Raw genomic sequence first — 20,477 nt, forward strand, 5'->3', positions numbered from 1 at the left:
TAATTGACTTTGGATTGGTCTGAAAGGTGAGTGGTGTCTGCTTGAACGCTATGGAACACTCTAACAAAAATCTGTAGCAGCGGTCGAGCTCTCCAGAAAATGGTGGTGGGGTTTGCAGCACCAGACTGTCTGAATTGAGTGCATTGTTAGTTGAACGGTAGAGGTTCAGGATGCTGCAGGTGGAGCGGCTTGTACTGTGGAATTAGTCAAATGAGAGAGTGAGATCAGGTCTTCACCAAAATGTATCTACAAAGCCCACAGTTTGCTGGACACCACCTCGACAGCCAGCGATTGAATGATGACATGCGACTAAACATGTCATCACTGGTCAGATTGGGTAGGGGTCCAGAGAAAACTACAGAGTCTGACATAGTTTTCGCAAATGTACACACTGATTTAACTTAATTTTAGTGACCTCCGGCGCAGTTGAGTGTCATTACCGCCGACATGTATTACTGTTTTACTGAATTTAAGCTTATCCTTAGCCAACAATTTTAGATATGATTCAGCGTCGCCCGTCATGGCCCCAGGAATGCATTTGACTGTGGTCGCTGGTGTCGCTAACTTCACGTTTCTGACTACAGAGCTGCCAATTACCAGAGCTGGTTTCTCAGCGGGTTTGTCGCTGAGTGGGGAGATGTGGAAATGTGAACAGGTTGAGGGTGAACTGTGGACTTGTGCTTAGGACTATGCTTCCTCCGTACAGTCACCCAGTCTTCCTGGTTTCCCGGCTGCTCGGGAACTACCAGGGACAGGCTAGGAGCTACACTAGAACGGTCTGCACCGGCTAATGGCGGCTGGCTAACTACAGCTAAAGACTTGTTTCCTTGGTGCGTATTTGCGTTTTCAATTCACAAAGCTTCGCCTCCAGCGCTACAAGTAAACTACATTTATTACATTTACCATTTTCACTAAAGGAGGCAGAGGAATAGCTGAACATGTGACACACCAAGCAGGAGAGAGCAGGAGAGCGAGAGGGAGACAGAGAAGCCATTGCTAATGAACATTGCTAATGCATGTTATCTCAAGGAAGTTCAATCGAATGCAACTGGACTTTGTCTTTGAAGATGTTTCACCTCTCATCCAAGAGGCTTCATCAGTTCATGCTCGCTTGACTTGTCTTCAAAGTCCAAAGTAACAATGTGAAATTACTAGCTGTAGTGAATAGTAGAACAACTTAAGTGATACTAAATTAAAGAGCAGACGGAGCTGATTGTAACACCACTATCACAAAACAACAACAGGAAATGACGTAGGACGCTTACCGCAGCAGCCTGCACAGGACTCCAGATGCAGGCTGGGCAAAGATCACCCCTGAGGCAATTCAGCACATAACAGCAGGGTGTAAGATGCAGGCAAGATCAGTATACATGTAATGGCATAACCAAGTGGTTGGCATACTATACAGAAACATCTGTCCTAAGTATGGGCTGGAAGTCCCAAGGTTAGAACCAAGCTGATACCTGTGGGACTTCTAGATCCAGACTGACAAAGAAGCAAACTGACTATCTCATTCTTTTCTTATTTCAGTCACAACCTGTCACGTTTCCTGTGATCAACTTCCTGCCTGAAGCCTAGCAAAAGTTCATAACCTGAAATAAAGCAAGTATGCAGGCCATAGAAAGTTATATTAGAAGAACAATTATCACATAATCTAATTTTTTCTGATTCACTGTCCATAGAATTAACACAACCCTCCAGCATGATTTCAACAAGCAGAACATGTTTGTGTTAGTAGCAGTAGCTGTTCTGTATTTTCGGTTCACACTAATGACCATGTAATAAAAAATTTAAGCAAGTTTTTACATATAAGACAATTTTTGCCATATTTATGCTAAAAATTGCTGCAGATTATGTGTTTGAAAGCCTTTTAAAATGTTGTAGAGCATATAACTGTCAACACCATATTGAAGTTTGATTGTTAAACTGTCTTGCCTTGCTATAGCCTACAGTCATAACAGAATTAGAAATAAAAAATATAAAATCAAAAAATAAAAATCTTGATACTAGATTTTGACACAGTACCTCTCTACAAGTCAAGGCCATGGGATTATGTAATAATATGGATGCATTCATAGTGACATTGTTGAATTTAATGGTGAAAATTCTCCAACAAATTTGCAATTAATCAAAATTTCAAACCTTCGATGAGGTTAAACTCCAGAAACACTTTACATGTAAAGAACAACTTTATTATGAATACACAGATTACACACAGTGAACCAGGTTTCTTTTGTGGTCCCTGTTTGTGAGGGGACCCATCATAGTTAGGCGTACTGGTAGTGTAGGAAAGATCACAGAGTCTAAAACGATACCATGACTTTACACTGGAATGAGAAGGTGACAAATATTTAATTGTAAATCGTCAGTGATAATGTGCATTGTGAGGTTGACATGTAGCTTCAGGAGCAAGGCTGGGAGGTAAGCGGACAACTGAATGTCTGACATACTGCACTTCAGAATCAAAGTGAAATGTGATTGTGAAGGGTCTGTGGAGGATAGGTTGCTTCAAAGGGACATTTTGAATACCAGATAAATGAGCCATTGCTTTGATAATACGGAGGATTTATTTACTGTTCTTTCGCTACACAGTAAAAATGCAGTGACATAATCAGGTGAGACCAACACAAGATTGATTATACTCATTATTACTCATTACTCATGCCAGCGTATTAACATGGAACTTACTCTCACTCAAGATTATGTGTACTTATGGAAAGAACTGTAGTCATATTGAACTTCTCTACAAATATAGTTTAATCTTCATTTATGCATGGAAAGACGGTTGAACATACTTTGCCATCTTAACATTTCAACATCATCAATGAAATTAGTAACAATTGTGCTTTTCCTACTATGAGAAGTGAAAATGTCTAATTAGTCAGATTGGTGGAATGATGCTACATAAGGATGGCCACATAAAACTGAAAAACACTCTTACATCTGGCTTCACTTCAAAACAAATTTTCTCAATTAAGAAGGTTTTTATATTGACAACGTTGTTGCAAATGCTGTTGGTAGAGCTAGCGTGTTGCAACAATAACTGGAAAATGCCACCAGTAACTGCACTCACACTAACGCTGATAAATCTGAAAATGCACCTTTTAATCCATTTGGCCCTATCTTAAACATTTAACCAACCACTTTGACCATTTATCATTTTGTTATTTAAACAGAACTACAACCAGTCTGAAAATCCTGCTTGTGCTGCCAGCTAGTGGTTCCTGTCTGCTCTGGCCACAAGATGTACACTACAGCACTTTACAGTCCATTGCTACATACAGCTTGTATACACCAACCTAACCAACCTCAGAAATGCAACGTACATTAACCTGAAAACCAAGTAAGGTCAGTGCAATATTGGTTCTCCTGCAAAACAAGATTGAGTGTGGAGTAGCTATTTAATACTGGTTAAGTCAACAGAAACAGAATATTAATAATAGCACCCAGAGTGTGTGATTGTGTGATGAGAGTAAATAAGTGGTCCTCAGATACTCAAATGTCATTAAGGAGCAAACTAAGTTATTGGCTGGGAGCTACTCAGAGCTGCACAAAGGCATTAACTACGTTGCTTAGAAATACAACAATGTAATAAGAAAATAAGAAAATACAGGCAGAAGGCAGGATCTCTGATGACAACACACACACTTCTAATGGGTCTTTAGAGAAATTAATCTTGTGTATACACTTTGCGTTATTATAGCATACTACTGAAAATCTTGATTATACGGATGTACAGTGACTTAAAAGAAGTATTTCATCGCTGGGAATATGGTCCTATGTAAAACTGGGCTGTCTATGCTGTGGAAAGATGCAAATACTTGTGAAATTGGAGGTACATGACCAGAGAAATGGGGGGAAATGGGCTATGGTGTACCCTTTTGCTCAATAGGTAAAAAAAGAACAAGATAGCCAGAATGCACTGCATTGCACTGTGAGAAAACAGTGTGGAGTAAAAATCACCTCAGTAGTGAAGTTTTAGCCATGAGAAGTAGAGTTGTCGATGGTGGAACTTCAAACCCAGGGTCCTGAGTTCCTTTTTAGCATTATTATTAGTATTACTGTGGCATTACTTACTACCTAATACTTACTAATGAACTCCCAAAAAAAGGAGAACAAAAAAGAAAGGCCCATAACTGAAAGAATGATATGGAAAACACCTACAAAAACAACAACAACACAAAGGGGACCTACAAAATATTAACAAGAAGGTATTCATGTTGTGGCTGTTCAGTGTAACTTGTGTGACAAATATTTGGCCTTGTAGTTATTCTTGTTGACACAAGTATCTATGCCTTCTTCCTGTTTTCTCCACTGGGTGGAGCCCTCTGCAATGTTTTAAAATAAATACACCAATGCATTACAGTATGTGCTCAGATCACATACTAATGAGTTTTATTTCATTTTTTGGGTGTACTTTACTTCTTAAAAGAGCTAGACAAATTAAACATTTTTTTCTGTTGTTTTGGCACTTAAATGTGGACTGCACAGTTTGAAAAATGTAGCACTTGTGCGTGCCAAATACCGTTCCACACATAAATAGCATCTTCAGTTTTCAATCAATGCAAATGTGGACATGCTGATCTGGAAAACGAGGCTAGCAAATGTTTAAACTTAGCAGAGTGAAATCTAATCTAATCATTTAATTTATATTTCCTACAGTCAGATATATCTGATGGTAATTAAGTATAAAAGGCACCCATTTTTTATAAAAAGCAACTGAAACAAATCTAAGCATTATCCACATATGAGCGACTTGTTAATTCACAACCTTTCCTCAAGCAAAAACATTCACGTTCAACATCCTTGTGATCACATTTATACACATCTGACCTGTAGACAAAAATGATGCGCTGCAATGCCCATTACCTGTAAAAAGTATGAGTACATCCCTAACATTCCATACATATGAGATGAATGAATGTGCACTGCTGACACCATGGGCGTAAATCTGCTGCTGTAACAGCTTTCATTACCACTATTCAGCTACAAGAGGTTTAGAAAAGTCCAACAATAATGTTGGGTGATAAGGCCTGGACTGTCCACAGAGTTTTGGGGTATGTATCATATTGCTTATACCAAGACATTTGATGCTATTTGGAGAATAACATTGATGCTTCCTTTCATTGCACCCTATTGTGGTGTCAATATACAGTATATGAGCTCACATTTAAAAAATATACCCATATTTTATACATTTTTATGCATCATATTTTATCCATAGTTATGCACTTCTTATGTTATTAACATATGTTTATTAATGTAAGAAGATTTTTTTTTTTCATTTAAAAAGAATCCACTACTTTGTCCCATAATGGAAAAAAGGAAAAACAATAAAAAATAATTTCTCCATCTAATTTTTATGCGGAACAAAACAGCTTTGTTTTGCCTTGTCTTTCATTGGGATTGACAAAGCAACATCAGCATTCCTAAGTGGGTACAGAAGAAGCAGGCTGATAAGAGTTTAGAGGTGACTCTCTGATTCACATTTGTCCGCACTTCCATTCTCCAGTGGCCATTTGGACAGACCCAGTTCAATGAAGTTCATGTTGCTCTCATTGAGTCGTTGTACTCGATAGGTCTCATAGTGGATATTATGCGTCACGTCTTTCAGGTCCTGGAGATGAGACCTTTGCAAAAACACAAACAGACAAATTCACATAACCAACCTTTACATTTGTGAAAGCCTGCAGCTCTCTACAGTCCTTGCAGTAAGGGATGTTACCAAACATTGATTCAATATAATTTTTTAAAACACAGACTTCTTTGTCGATGTTTTGCCAGAAAGGGTGATAAGGCCTTGACCAAGGCCTGTCCAAGTTTGTGAACAGTGCAGACATGACAAAAAAAGATTTAGATTTACATTATTTATCAATCCTTGATGAGGGAGAGTTGTTTCCAGTTGTCTGCACGTTTGATATATTCCTGTTTTAATCAATGGCTAGGTGTCTATACAGGTTACAGAACAGTTCGTATTTCATGTGTACTGTACACACTTAAACAGGATGTGAAATACAATTTTATGCTTCAATGCATGTTTTTATGCTTTTATGCTATGTTGGATGGCCTGCCTTAGCATTGTGCTTAAATACATGTTGTGTATTCATGGACAGAGGCCTAAAGCTCCAGCTACATCTCCTGCATAGGTGAGCAGAACCACATAATCCACACAAAAACATCCCTATCCAGCACTCTTTTCACACCTTGACTGTCAATGAAAATTGTAAACCAGCCCATGGCTGCAGGGAATATTCCTGAGAAAATATGACACAGTTCTCTATCTGGGAATACAGGCCACATGCTCCTCCAGTGCATCCCCAACAAGAGCATGCTCATTTCAAAGGTCTTTCTACCTAATCCAAATGGACACACTCCAAGTGGTAAAAAGGAATAAAAAGCCTTTCAGTGGGGACAGACACAGTATTGTTTAAATCTGAGGAATCTGCTTTGCATTCAGTTGTAGAAAAATGACAAAAATACTTATCTCAAAAAAAGAGCCTGCTCTGACATGATCTTTGACATGTGTGGGGGGAAGAGATTTCCAAAGCAATTTGACCATCAGACAAGATATTCTGACAAAGCATACTGCCCCCCACCTCCCAGCTGGTCAACCTGGTTTGACAGTAAGGACAGGATCTGCTTTGGTTCTCCTGAATCTGAGATTTATTTGCTAATTTAAGGCCTCTTTCATGATGAATCAAGTGTAACAGCACAATCAAACTCACCTAATGAGCAGGTCTCTCAGGTTGGCAAACTCACAATGCGCCACATTTTCAACTGTGTAAAGAAAAGGAGATTCATTTTTCACTCGACTTTCAGAAACAGCAAGAAATTTACTTCTCCTTAGATAGAGGTAAAAAGATTAAAGTAATCAGTAAATTGTTCAACAACAATTTAACTAATGGTGTTTTAAGTTCAGCTGTTTACCAAAACTTCCCATGTGGTATGATGATGACTAAACTCAACTCATCATAATTAAAATTATATTTTAAAATATATTCCAGGTGTAAACCTAAGGTAGATTCCCATTATGATTCTTCAGATAATTATTATTAAAATTAGTCTCAGTCTGCATAATGTAGATGTAGTAGTAGTAGTAGTAGTAACTGCACACACATACTGGAAGAAAAACCATCACAGCATATTGTAGCTGTGGTTAGAGGCATTGCCTCGGGTAGAAATGCTTGTTTTTTTGGTTTGGAAACATCATCCTAGCTGCTGCTAGCATAATGATCATTTTTATCCCTGTGGCTATGGAGAACCTGGATGTCTGATTCCAGTCAGAAGTGATGGTGTTGCCTTTCTAGAAATGGTAGTTCAAGAAATAGTCCAATACATGATAATATGCACTTCAGAGTCATAAAAGGGACCCTCCTGTGTAAAAGTCATCTGTTTTGTTTGCACAGTTTTTACAGAGTGGGAACTTAAACAAGTAAGTTATATTACCAAGTATGACTTAAGGCCACACTAATATTAAACCGATGCCTCACCTTCAATGATTCCCCACTTTGTTTTACGGCCAAGCACGTTGTTTCCGTTCACCTGGTGCTCCTTATCTGTTCCCACAACAGCAAAGGGAATGTTTTCCTGGACAAACAATATGAGCATGTGTCAGTCAGGCTCATTTCAAAGTTCATTCGTTCATTATAACATATGAGATTCACAGCATCTGCACACTATGAAAAATGATTGCAAATAACCTTTGTACATTAAATTTGATTATCTTATATTATATTGCATTGCATAACAAACCATTACATCATATGAGATTGTAATTTAATCACAATGAAGTGTATTATAAGTATTTCCTCTTTTACAGTATTTGATTATGATTTGATAAAGTTTTTTTGTTTTAAGTTTTCTATTCTGACTTTGGGCAATACCTTAAGTCAGGAAAATTGATTTTAGAAATGTTCATTATTATTTTTCCTTTTTCGAGTGTTCTAGATCAGAAAATACCCATCTATACATTGTCCTTGATGCCCACCTCTTGCTGTGTGCATTGTGTACATATCGTGTTGCTTTCAAGTTCCTGTCAATGACACACTGTCAGTCTATACTGTCAAAAAGGATTTGCAAATCATTGCATTCTGATTTGTGTTTACACAGTGCCTCACAGTTAATTGGGGTAGTCGAAGACAATGTTTGCTGTTGCTGTGACTAAATGACAGGAGTGGAGATGTTACCCTGATCCTGTCGTTCAAGATGCGTTCTTCTGGATCGTCATCATACTCTTTGTGGGGGTAAACACAAATCCCATTGGCTTCTAAGTCTTGCTTTATCTGTTACAGGGTCAAAGGTTAAACAAGGGTCAAAGGGTTAAGATGAACAGATTTACATTGAAAGCTACGCTACCATACCAACATTGTACATTAATGCTGAAGACATCCAAACTATGAAAGAACATGTACGGGATTATGTTGTAAACAAAAAAGTGTTAAGCCATGCAGAATATGTTTTATATTGTCCAAAGTAGCCACATTTAGCTTTGATGACAGCTTTGCACACTCTTGGAATTCTCCCATCAGATTCACAAGGTAGTCTTCTGGAATGGTTTTCAGTTCACAGGTGCACCTTGTCAAGAGTTAATTTGTGCGATTTCTTGCCTTCTTAATGTGCTTTAGATCATCAGTTGTCTTGTGAAGAGGAAGGGTGGGTACAGGGTCAAGAGTCCTATTAATAATACTACAACTACAGTACAAATAGATATAGATAGATAAATATATATTTTATTGTCTCCCTGGGGGGAAATTTTGGATTTCCATGTTATGACAAGAAACACTCAGTTAAGTAAAGAGAAAAGACAGTCCATCATTACTTTAAGAAATGAAGGCCAATCATTACGAAATATCTCAAGTACTTTGAATGTATCCCCACATGCAGTTGCCAAAACAATCAAATGCTATGATGAAACTGACTCTCATGATGACCATCCCAGGAAAGGAAGACCAAGCGCTCCCTCTGCCGCAGAGGATAAGATTATTAGAGTTACCAGCCTCAGAAACCGTCAATTTACAGCACTTCAGATTAGAGCTCACATAAAGAGATTTTTGGTTCTAGCCACCGTGTATTGGTTAGATGTAGAGAGGGTGAACGGACGGTTCCTGCATGCGTGGTTTCGACTGGAAGGAGGAGGGGTGACGGTGTGGGGGTACTTTGCTGGTAACGATGTTGGTGATACTTAACCAAAATGGCGCAGCAACGTTGCAGCAACATGCCATCCCATTTGGTTTGCGCTTAGAGCATCACTTGTTTTCCAACAGGATAATGACCCCAAACGCACAGGTTATGTAAGGGCTATCTAAATTCATTTGAGATGGTTTGGGATGAGTTGGACTGGAAAGTGAAGGAAAACCAGTCAATAAGTACTCAACACCTCTGGGAACAAGATTGTTGGAAACTATTCCAGGTGACTACACAAGGCTGATGGAAAGAATGTCAACATAGCTGTCATTGAAGCAAAAGATGGCTACTTTGAAGAATCAAAAATATAAAACGTATTCTGGGTTATTTAACACATTTTTGTTGACTACATAATTCCATATTTGTTCTGTCATAATTTCAGTGTCTTCAGTATTAAAATGCAATGTTGAAAACAATAAACAATAAAGAAAAACCTTTGAATAAGAAGGTATCTCCAAACTTTTGACTGGTATTGTATATGTACACAGTATGAGGACCGAACAGATACATGCTACCATGCAGTATAGTGAAGATAAATATAGTGAACTCAAATAAGAAATTAGACTATTCATGTTGCACAATCTGAACATTATCTAGAGGAAAAGAAAGTGATCTAAAGAAAACAAGTGTGTAGGTGTTTTCCATCACCCTCTCTTTGAACTCTTGTCTTTCCTCAATGGTGAGTGTGTCGGCTTTGGCAATGACGGGTACAACGCTCACTATTTTCCCCAACCTCTTCATGAATTCAACATCGATGGGGCGTAACCTGGAAACAAAGCCCTATCTCTGATCAGTTTGGATAACAGTGGAGGTCTGGCACAGAAATACAACATTGTAAAAGGCTGTGGATATATGTTTAGGTGTTACTTGTTAGTTTGATACATTCATTGACTGGTTTTGCTCTTTTCATGGTATGGACAATTTTGGAGGACTGGTAAAGGAGAACACAAAGTAGTTCCTAACACTTTCCCTCACTGTTGTTTCTTCACAGCCACTGTGCATGCCTGTGATTTAGTCTTTGGTAAGTTTGGTCAGCTGTCCAGCCACGTGCACTGAGTGAACACCATCATAGGGAAAAGCTAAAACCAAAACAAAACTAAATCAGTATTTTTTTGCGATGCTAGATTCTACATGAACAGTTTCAGTAGCGCAGGCCTATTCCGTTGACAATCTGTTTTATCTGCAAGAAATTCATCCATCCATCCATTTTCTATACCGCTTTATCCATCTGGAGCCTATCCAAGCTAACTATGGGTGAGAGGCAGGGTACACCCTGGACTGGTCGCCAGTCAATCACAACGCTGACACACAAAGAGAAACAACCACACACTCACACCTAGACACAATGCAGAGTAGCCAATTAACCTAATGTGCATGTTTTTGAGATTGTGAGAGGAAGCCAGAGTACCCAGTGAAAACCCACACAGGGAGAACATGCAAACTCTGTACAGAAGTGCCTAGACTGGGATTTGAACCTAGCTGTCCCTCTTGCTGTAAGTCAACAGTGCGAACCACTGCACCATGTACCGCCCTGCAATTCAATTTGATTTATTTATAATGCAACAACAAAACATGGGTAAGCACATGGGTAAGCAACAGTAGAGGAAAAACTTTCTTGCCCCTCCATATTGAATTGTTTCATTAGACAATTTAATGTGAAATGACATTTCCAGATTGATCTAACTCTGAAACAGACGTTTTTAAAATTCCTTTTTAACACATTAAAACACACAACCCATCTTTTAACACATTTAATTCCCTAGCTTTAAATGTCCCCCAAAATATAAACGTCTGGCTCTTATATGGAACTTCTACAAAAGGAAATTAACAGGCCTGCAGTAATGAAAAAATGAGTACAAACCCATGTCCAGTGGCAGGGAGGAAGTAGATGCAGCAATGGACTCTGCTGTCGGGTATTCTCCTCTTACGGTTGACACACAGCTCCTCTCTCAGGTATTGCTCATACTGTTCGTCAATGTACTTCACTATGGGCTCCCAGCTGGATAGAAAAAAGGTTTGTGAGTGACTGGAAAATATAGGTAATTTTTTTTACATATATAGTGTTTTTGCCTTAAATATTGTCTAGTCTTATGTTCAAACCCAGAGAAATCTGTAATTTTATTGAAGGTAATGATGTGTTTCCTTTTTGTCACCTGTCACTTATAACTTAGGGGAGAGAGTCAGAGGGAGGACGTGAATAACACTAAAACATACCGTGAATGAAACTTTCAAATATCATCCTGTCTGTGAACATTTCAGCCAGAGTCACGTGGTTGTTTCACAATAAACAGAACAACTCTCATGATCCCTTCTCCACTATGTCATCAAGCTGTGTCTTTTGTTTTCCTTGTTTTGGTTGAGAGTCAGAAATTACATACTGGGTGTTAAAACGATGAGGTGGCATCATTCTATATTCTACTTATTGTAAGCAAATTCCTAACAAGACCAAAAGTATCAGCATCAGTAACACATTTCATAAGTTGGGGGAAAAAAGTGCATCTAAATGCAGATTATCAGTAGAGGATATGTGACAGCTGAACCTATCTACATATTATAATAATAATTTAGCTGAACTGAATTACTCATTCAAGCTCTGCTATACAAATGTTCTGTAATTTATATAGAAATATGCAACAAACAACTAACTATTCAATTGATCTTTGATCTTTGATCTTATGGTTTTTAATTGAATCCAACATTATATAAATACAAATGCTCAACAGCGTATAGACAGATGTTCACAAATGTTCATGGTTATTAGTTGAAATTTAACAATTCAGCTCCTTCACTTTGTCTGTAGAACAGATTATCTAGATATCTATGCCTATCTATGTGATAATTCATGATGTGATGGCCTCTTGCCCAGGCTGGTGTCCGTGTTTTGAGTAGGTCTTGGTGGGTGGAGTTGGTATTAGTGCACCTGAATGCACCTGGCAAGCTTATCTCGAATGCATTTAGGATCAGCTGTTCCATTCATTCTCTTTTCTCACTCCATTGCTTGTGCTCCCTCTTTTATTTAGGTGGTTTATTTGTACTGCTCTTTACACCATACACCATATTTTACACCACACAACACTATACTTTCATACATCCATTCACTAATGCTACTGATCTACTGACTGACCATGCATTTAGTTTATGTATTCTGTTTCCATTTATGCAAATAAATTGTTGTTCACAGTACGACAAAACAATCATACTGAACACATGTTATACTACTTCAGACCAGACTACAGGGAAAAAACCTCCAAAATAAAGTACTCATTATGGGTCAGTGATTTCAGACAGTCTATATGAGTTTCTGGAAAATCTAAACTTTAAGAGGTCTTTCAAGAGCAATATTCTATAATGCCTTTTTCAATTTTGCCTATTATAACGTTATGACAATATGAAATTGCAATAGCATGTGTGGGACAAGGTTATGTTGGTTCTTTAGGGATGGTATCGAGAACCTGTACTAAATTGGTACAGGTTCCTTACTGGACTGTACTGAAATATTTATCAGCTACCCATAGACAGTATCAGTCAACCAGCAGTCACAGCTTCGTCAGTGGATACATTAGAGGAAAGGAGACTCCCAAGTCAAACTCATACTTGACGAAACTATAATGTAAAAAACAGCTGAAAATCACAGGGCTGTTGCCAAGTTTATTGAGCAGGATTTACAGTCCTTATACAGCTGAGTACAGTTGCTTGGTAGCCCTAACTAGTATCACATAAGTTGCTAAATTCTATGTATCTTAAGCTGTAACTTAGAGTAAGCTGCCCTGACAACCACTGATAACTAATTTTGTCTTGCTTATAGATAATATTTTCAACTGTAGGGAGGTGGCCACATCCCTTAAAACCCCTTAACTGCTCAATCTTTTCACATCACTGATTGTACAGTCATCTTTCATGGTATCATGCTTCATGCTGGTAAGCGCTATCTTTTTATCCCTACCTTTTGACCCTGCAACTAATTTATAACTCCTTGTGCCATAGGATCAGTCCAGTCTCTTCACCACGTCCAGCTCATTGTGTGTTCTGCCTGGATCAACTGTCTCTCTGGATTCACTTCACTGCTAGATCTACTGCTCTGCTCTCCTGACCCAAATCACTCCTTGCCACACCAACCTCCACAGATCCCAGATTGTCCCTCTACTACCATTCCTTTGGAATTGTTTGAAAGGTTCATCTTCAACTATGGACACTTACAACTTGCAACACCACTGTTGAGAAAAGACTGTTACTTCTTTTACCACCTGCCTCAGTGTGTGCTGTGCATTATGGGTCCAAAAAACTTTAGTCCTTAGATGTGACAGAATGATCTGGCCAAGCAGCACGGACCCCGCAGACACGACGCCTGAGGCTGTTCAGCTTCATCAAGCTCTTTCCAGTCATGGAGCCATGCTTGGTCAACACAACCAATTGATTTCACCAGGTCTCACCAGCAGCCTCGGTACCACCACCACTCCCTCCAGAACCTCAAGACCAGATATCAATTCAGTCCTTTCCTCGAGAATTGTAAGTTTTGCGTATATGTGTCTGGAGCTTGGCGTAGCCATCTGGTTAATTCCCACCAACTCACCTGCGCAGCTGTACCTGATCACCTCATCAACTCCAGCTCTTGCCTGCAGTATATAGGAACGGGTTCATTCATCCACTCTCCAAAAAACCAAACCGTCACTTTTTGTGGTATTAAATTTCAGGCCGGTAACATCTACATACACTCTTTTACCACCTGTCGAATCTATTATTAATTTATGCCTCCAGTTATGGTCCAGTTTCTTTCTAGTTTGCTATGCCCAGCTCATCATGTGTTCTGCCTAGACCACCTGCTTCTCTGGATTCACTTCACTGCCAGATCTTCTCCTCTCCAAACTCAAATCTGTCACACCATCCTCAGCAGATCCCAGGTCACCTCTCCATTGCAATTCTTTCCAGATTGTTTGGAAGGCTCACATTCATCTAAAAAATCGTAGTTGTTGTCCACCCTTCAATAAAGACTGTTAGTTCTTTTACCATGTGCCTCAGCATTGCGTGTGTTCTGCATTGTGGGTCCACAAAATTTTAGCCCTTAAACATAATAGTATCAATATGACTATCAATCAATTTCTAATGATCCCCATACCTAGGGTAGACCTTCTAGGAGGTAAAAAGTTATTTTCACATGTAAAAAAACCCTGACTGACTCTGTTTATCTGCATGTCCTGACAAATTGTGATTACTTGGTACAGTATAACTACAAAGGTCATTAATATTTGGGGTTCCTTTAAGTGAGACTACATGTCCCATTAACCTTTGCTCTCCTGTTTGAATTACAAAAACTGAAAACATTTGGAAGAACTACTGTGGCCAGTTCTGAAAAGCACAATCTTCTCTGCCTCCATCAATCTGTTCTTCCTCGTTTCTAGCCTCCTGCCACTCACCAGTTCTCATTATTGATCTGGTCTCCAAATCCTGGAGTGTCAGTCACTGTCAGCTTCATCTTCACCCCCTTCTCCTCAATCACTAGACAGAGAAAGACAGAGGGGGACCAGGTTAAATGTGCAGTAATTACAAAAGTCTCTGCCAGACAACCTGCAAAATCCTCTTTATTATAGCAACAATGAAGAAGCAATAAGAGGGTGGTGGGAACTTAAAAGGAATCCAAAACAAAGTCACATTAGATCTTTCCAGTGAAAAACACATAGAGACTATTACATACACAGATCAGATTTTAAAGAAAGCTGTTGCAAACAGTCTCTTTTAATGGGGTCCTACAGCAAACACAAAACAATTCAATTCAGTTTGGCAAATCAAAGACAGGGGGGTCATCATCAGTTCTAGTGATCCTTGTGTGTGTTTGTAATTGGGATTGAAGCATTAATCTTTAGGGTTGGGGCTGATTTGAAGGTATGTCATGGTTTTAGGGGAAAGAAAACAACAGTTACAGTTTTAGTTTGGAGAATAAGATGAGAGTTCGAAGTGACAAAAAAAAACTCAACACAGAACCTTGCTGACTCTCTGCTGTGAGACGACAGATCCCTGTCACTGTTCATGTCATGTTACTGATTTGTCATTCTTATTTTTAGGTGGCCAAAGGAACACAAATTCTGAGAGAAACCTGGCAGAGCTAAACAAACAGTGAGGGTTTGCTGGGAACATCTGGCTGATGACTCTGTCAGGATGGTCTTCAACCGCCACCTAAAGTTTCGACTGCATCGCAGGGTGGTGGGGGACATAGAATCTGAATGGGCCATGTTCCACGCTGTCATAGCTGAGGCAGCTGTTCCGAGCTGTTGTTGGAGGGTTGCTGGTCGCGGCGGCAATCCCCGAACCCGCTGATGGACATCGGGGGTGAAGGGTGCTGTCAACCTGAAGAAGGAGTCCTACAAGGCATGGTTGACTTGGGGATTCCTAAGGCAGCTGACAACTACTGGCAGGTCAAACAACATGTGGTTTTGGCAGTTGTGGAAGCAAAAACCTGGATGTGGGAGGAGTTCAGAGAGGCCATGGAGAGAGACTTTTGGTCAGCCCCGAAGAAATTCTGGCAAACCGTCCGCTGACTCAGGAAGTTTACAAGTTTACAGTGGGAATGGGGAGCTGCTGACCTTGACTGGGGATATAGTCAAATGGTGGAAGGAATACTTCAAGGATCTCCTTAATCCCACCGGCGTGTATTCTGTTGAAGAAACATAGCTGGAGGACTTGGAGATGGCCTCTCGCTGAGTCGCTGAGGTAGTTAAAGTGGAGAAGTTCAAGTATCTCAGGGTCTTGTTTACGAGTGAGGGAAAAATGGAGTGGGAGACTGACAGACAGATTGGGCCAGCAAGATCACAAAAACAAGCAGCCAAAATGAGTTTCCTCCTCAGGGTGGCTGGGCTCAGCCTAAGAGATAGGGTGAGAAGCTTGGTCATCCAGGAGGAGCTAAAAGTAGAGTCGCTGTTCCTCCACGTCGCGATCAGCCAGTTGAGGTGGTTCAGATGTCTGGTTAGGATGCTCCCCGGACGTCTCCTTGGGGGGTTGTTTTGCGCATATCCATCTCGGAGGAGGCCCCAGGGCAGGCCCAGGACATGGTGGAGGGACTATGTCTCTCGCCTGGCCTGGGAATGACTCGGTATACCCCCAGACAAGCTGGTGGAAGTGGCCAGGCAGAGGTGGGTCTGGGCCTCACTGCTAAGACTACTGCGCCCACAACCTGGATCCAGTGGGTGTTGTCAAAGACATTTAAAGATACAGACCAGAGGAGCAAGTGATCGAACCACCTTCTGATAAGTGAACAATCAACTCTACCTCCTGAGCCACAGCATTCTGCTTATAAAACCTGTTCAGTTCTTTTGCATTCACTCTACTATTAAGTAAAGACATGAAAAATGATGATTGATTGATTTTCTGCATGGTGGTGTCATTTACATATAGTTTGTTTTCAGGCACCTCAACATTATTGTTGAGACGAAGCTCAGGATAGGGTCCACTGTCAACAACCAATGAGGGTTTCTTGCCCTCTAATAAATTGCTCACAGCTGTGCTTTACTGTCCAACATGGGAAATCACACTTCCTTACCACAACTGTACATGATTATTCCACTGGTCTCTGACATCTAAACAATGTCTAAATCTAAACAATGGTTAATTTCATCTGCTGTCAAGTCGTACACTGGGCTATGCTCGGGGCTTTCACCTTGACTCACAACACAAATCACAGAATAAACAGTCCTTGTATGGTGCCACAGCCCAGTGAAGTGTCCGCCTATGGGGTAATATTTGATAGTTGGGATGCAGTGTATGACGCGCATGCACACAGTCATAAATTTCCTGAATATTAGTGGTAACACGTGCCTGTTGACAGGCTAATGTCAACTTTAATGTCAGCCTTTCTGTCACACTGAAACAACTTTCTGGCACACTAAAAAATATTTTATGCGCACACAGTACAGGGGCTCCATGCTAGAGAGTATTGTATTTGGAAGTCAGTTTACTGCAACAGGAAGGTTTAGATTTAGATTTAATTGCCTTCCTGTTACACATTAACTTCTGGGTGTACTAAAACAATTTTATATATGCACTCAAACTCTCTCTCTCTCACACACACACAATACACATCGCATACAAACTCACACACACAAAGTAACCTGAATTCAATGTGCACATTTTCAATGCATATGTGCCCTTTTTCATGTGTGTGTGTGTGTGCACGCTGTGACTGCGTTTGTGCACGTATCTTGATGTTTTTACCTTGTACAGCCTCCCACAGTAAATGCTACCATCTGAGTAACTGTCAGTAAAAACACATGGAATCTGATCATTAAGGTTTTCACTAACCCGTGATATAATGTAACACTTTGTGGCTGACTGAAACTAGCTACTGTTCTGTTGACTGGCTGACTGGTCAGTCAACAGAACAGTAGCTAGTTTCACTGGTTCACACCTTCAACCAGAAAGACAGAACTAACTAACTAAAACATTTCCTGGAGAAAACATTTCCTAATGCTTGATTTAAAGTATAGTAGTAGTAGTATTGTATAGAGTATGCTGTATAAAATAGAGTTATATGCAGTAAAAATGAATTGGGCTTTAATTAGTAATATAAATCAATAATTGTACATTTCACCACAATTAACAAAGTTGAATATCATGCATGATACTGAAGCACAAGTCATTATAACTTTTTACTAATTGTCCGTGTCACTATAATTAAGTTATACACAGCTGATGCAAACAGGCTCGATAAGCTCATCAGGAGAGCTGGCTCTGTCCTGGGAGTGGAACTGCAGTCTCTGGCAGAGGTGGAAGTCCTCCCTCCCTGTGGCTATCAAACTCTTCAACTCATCCCTTTTCTCCACAAAGGACAATAACAATTAATCCTGCACTACAGTTAACACTTTAAGATTGTATCCGCACCTTATCTGCCATTATCTATTTCTCATGTATATACTACATACTCTGTTGTGTTTTTATATAGTACTCTGTTATTTTTATACATATTATTATATCTTGTGGGGAAATTACTTACTACTTTTCTATGCTTCTTTGTATTGCAACCCCGGCACAACAATTTCCTGCAGGATAAATAAAGTTCTTATCTTATCATATCTTATCTTATCTTGTCTAAACGATGAATCAGTACACAGTCGTGAGCATTTTGAAACCATTGGCTGGAATCTGTACTACATCATAAATAATAAAAAACTTGGACCACCACCACCATTTGTTCATAAGGATTTCGCTGTTAAACATTTTTTCCAGGATTCTTTTAACATTGCTTCGATTTCCCCTCAACAGCTTTAGCCTTCACAAAAACATCTTTATCAGATTCTACATCATTAGCAGCAGGTCTAACTTGTGTATGCTCTGCATCGCTCCATGGAAATGTAAAAGCTGTCTTATTTCAACATTCTTCAATGTTGCAAGGATTCTGTCTGTTTTACAATTTCACCCCCTCACTGACTGACACATGATGATGGCTCAGCATATTTTATTTTGCACAGAAAATCACTTTGTCTGTCTGTTTGTGAAGAACTGTCTAGATCGGTGACGCCACTGGAAATGTGAAAGCTGCAAATCTAAAGGTGTCTTGGTCCGGTACAAAATGGATTCAGTCATATGATTTAAATGAAAGAGATGGATTGAAAGGCCAGGCAGAGAGGAGTGAGAGAGGAAGACTCATACAAGAGAAAGAGAAAGAGAGAGAAGATATCAGATTCCAAGGATATCATTATTACTACTTTATGTATTATTACCACTTTATGTAGAACTTTTTAGAACTTTTAACTTTTTTTATCTTTACTTTTGTTTAATTTTGGTATGTAGCAACATGTAGCATCCTGAGGAACGTTGTTTTATTGATTGCTTTATGTACTGCACACACATGGTGTTAAGACAACACCTCCTTGACCTTGACCCTTGAGCTATTATTATAATTCTGATTATTATGATATTAATTTTATGTTCCAGTTTCCTCATATGGATTGTACTTACATAAATAAATCTTTGTGTTACCAAATAAGGTAAAGATATAGTACCTTAACATTGGTTGCATTCTTAACTATCTATGATGCTCAGACAGATTCAACAGAGCTGAATTTGAAAACTTTTATTAATTTTGCAGAATGACAAGTGAGTAAACAAATTATAAAAGCTATTAAAGTGCTATTAATAGCACATAGCTGCTATTTTAGAACCTGTATATTGTCTCACCTTCATTGCACTACTCCCATGCATAAGAGCTTCATTCTAGTTGGCTATTGTAAAGTACACACACACACACACACCCTTTACTAGGTTTCTAACATGCTTTACACTTGTGCAACTGCTTTTCACTTCTCAAATTCTACTAGATTTCCAGGCAGTGAGGCCTCAGATATGTATGGTCTGAGACAGCACACTGTGTTTTGGAAAAAGTTGAGTAGTTAGTGACTGAAGTGACTGAGGGAAGTTTCTGGGAATTTTCTACCGTAAGGAATTTTACAGGGACAAGAGATGATGAGAGCGTGAATGCTTATTTCAAGTAGTGGAGGTGGTAAATGATTCTCTGTAAAGGTCTGAGTAAGAGAACTGACTGGAAAACCTGAACAACAAAAACATGGAATTGTCTTTACAATCAAATCATACACTGTACACAGTAAATAAAGATAATGAAGCTTATCAGCTCTGCTTCACTCTGGATAACACATTTAAAGAGAAACATGATCCAATCTGTGGTCCAGTTTCATTCCAATAGTGCTGTCACATGGAAGCAGCTTCACTTCCCTTTCTCCTTCTCACACCACCACCTGGACTTCATGAACATCCTCACCGAACCTAAGACCTAAGATGATCTGTCCCTTCAATGCATTGGTCTAGAGCAAGCATGCTTGAAAATGATTTTGCTGACCCTTTATGTAGGGTATATACTATGCAGTAGTAGAAATTTGCCCACTGGTAGGTTTGGCAGTATCTTTTTCCACTCTAACAGGCATGCTAACCTTTTCCGAAATACCCTTTAAGTAAAACTAGTGCTGTGCCAATGTAATATGCACCTGTTTGGAACATGCTGATTACTTGGCCTCTGGCATTGCTGCATGCAGCTTTCTTGAGAACTGCTCATCCAAGCTACTTCAATTTCAATTTATTTATTTCTATAGCACCTTATACAATCAAAATTGTCTCTAGATGCTTTACAGAGACCCAAAGCCTGAACCCCCGAGCAAGCAGACAGTGGCAAGGAAAAACTCCCTTTTAACAGGAAGAAACCTTGAGCAGGACCCAGCTTGCAAGGGAGAACCATCCTGCTGATAGTCGGCTGGAAGAAGAGGGGGGGGGGGGGTAGACAGGACAGAGAGGATGAAAGA

General features: G+C 39.5%; 1 protein-coding gene across 4 annotated transcripts in view; it reads right to left on the minus strand.

Annotated features, from left to right (window-relative positions):
- Positions 1-2,733: 2,733 nt before the first annotated feature.
- sept12 (septin 12) overlaps positions 2,734-20,477 on the minus strand; it is a 62,972-nt gene continuing 45,228 nt past the window's right edge. For all 4 annotated transcript variants that reach the window (XM_046414571.1, XM_046414574.1, XM_046414572.1 and 1 more), the window contains 7 exons: positions 14,595-14,676; positions 11,045-11,182; positions 9,832-9,949; positions 8,187-8,282; positions 7,491-7,587; positions 6,726-6,777; positions 2,734-5,630 (listed from right to left, as the gene is read on the minus strand). In XM_046414571.1, coding sequence (XP_046270527.1) covers positions 5,465-5,630; positions 6,726-6,777; positions 7,491-7,587; positions 8,187-8,282; positions 9,832-9,949; positions 11,045-11,182; positions 14,595-14,676 — 749 coding nt within the window. In that variant the 3' untranslated portion in view covers positions 2,734-5,464. The remainder of the gene's footprint in view (positions 5,631-6,725; positions 6,778-7,490; positions 7,588-8,186; positions 8,283-9,831; positions 9,950-11,044; positions 11,183-14,594; positions 14,677-20,477) is intronic.

Source organism: Scatophagus argus, chromosome 16, assembly GCF_020382885.2.
Source record: "Scatophagus argus isolate fScaArg1 chromosome 16, fScaArg1.pri, whole genome shotgun sequence".
NCBI classification, from domain to species: domain Eukaryota; kingdom Metazoa; phylum Chordata; class Actinopteri; family Scatophagidae; genus Scatophagus; species Scatophagus argus.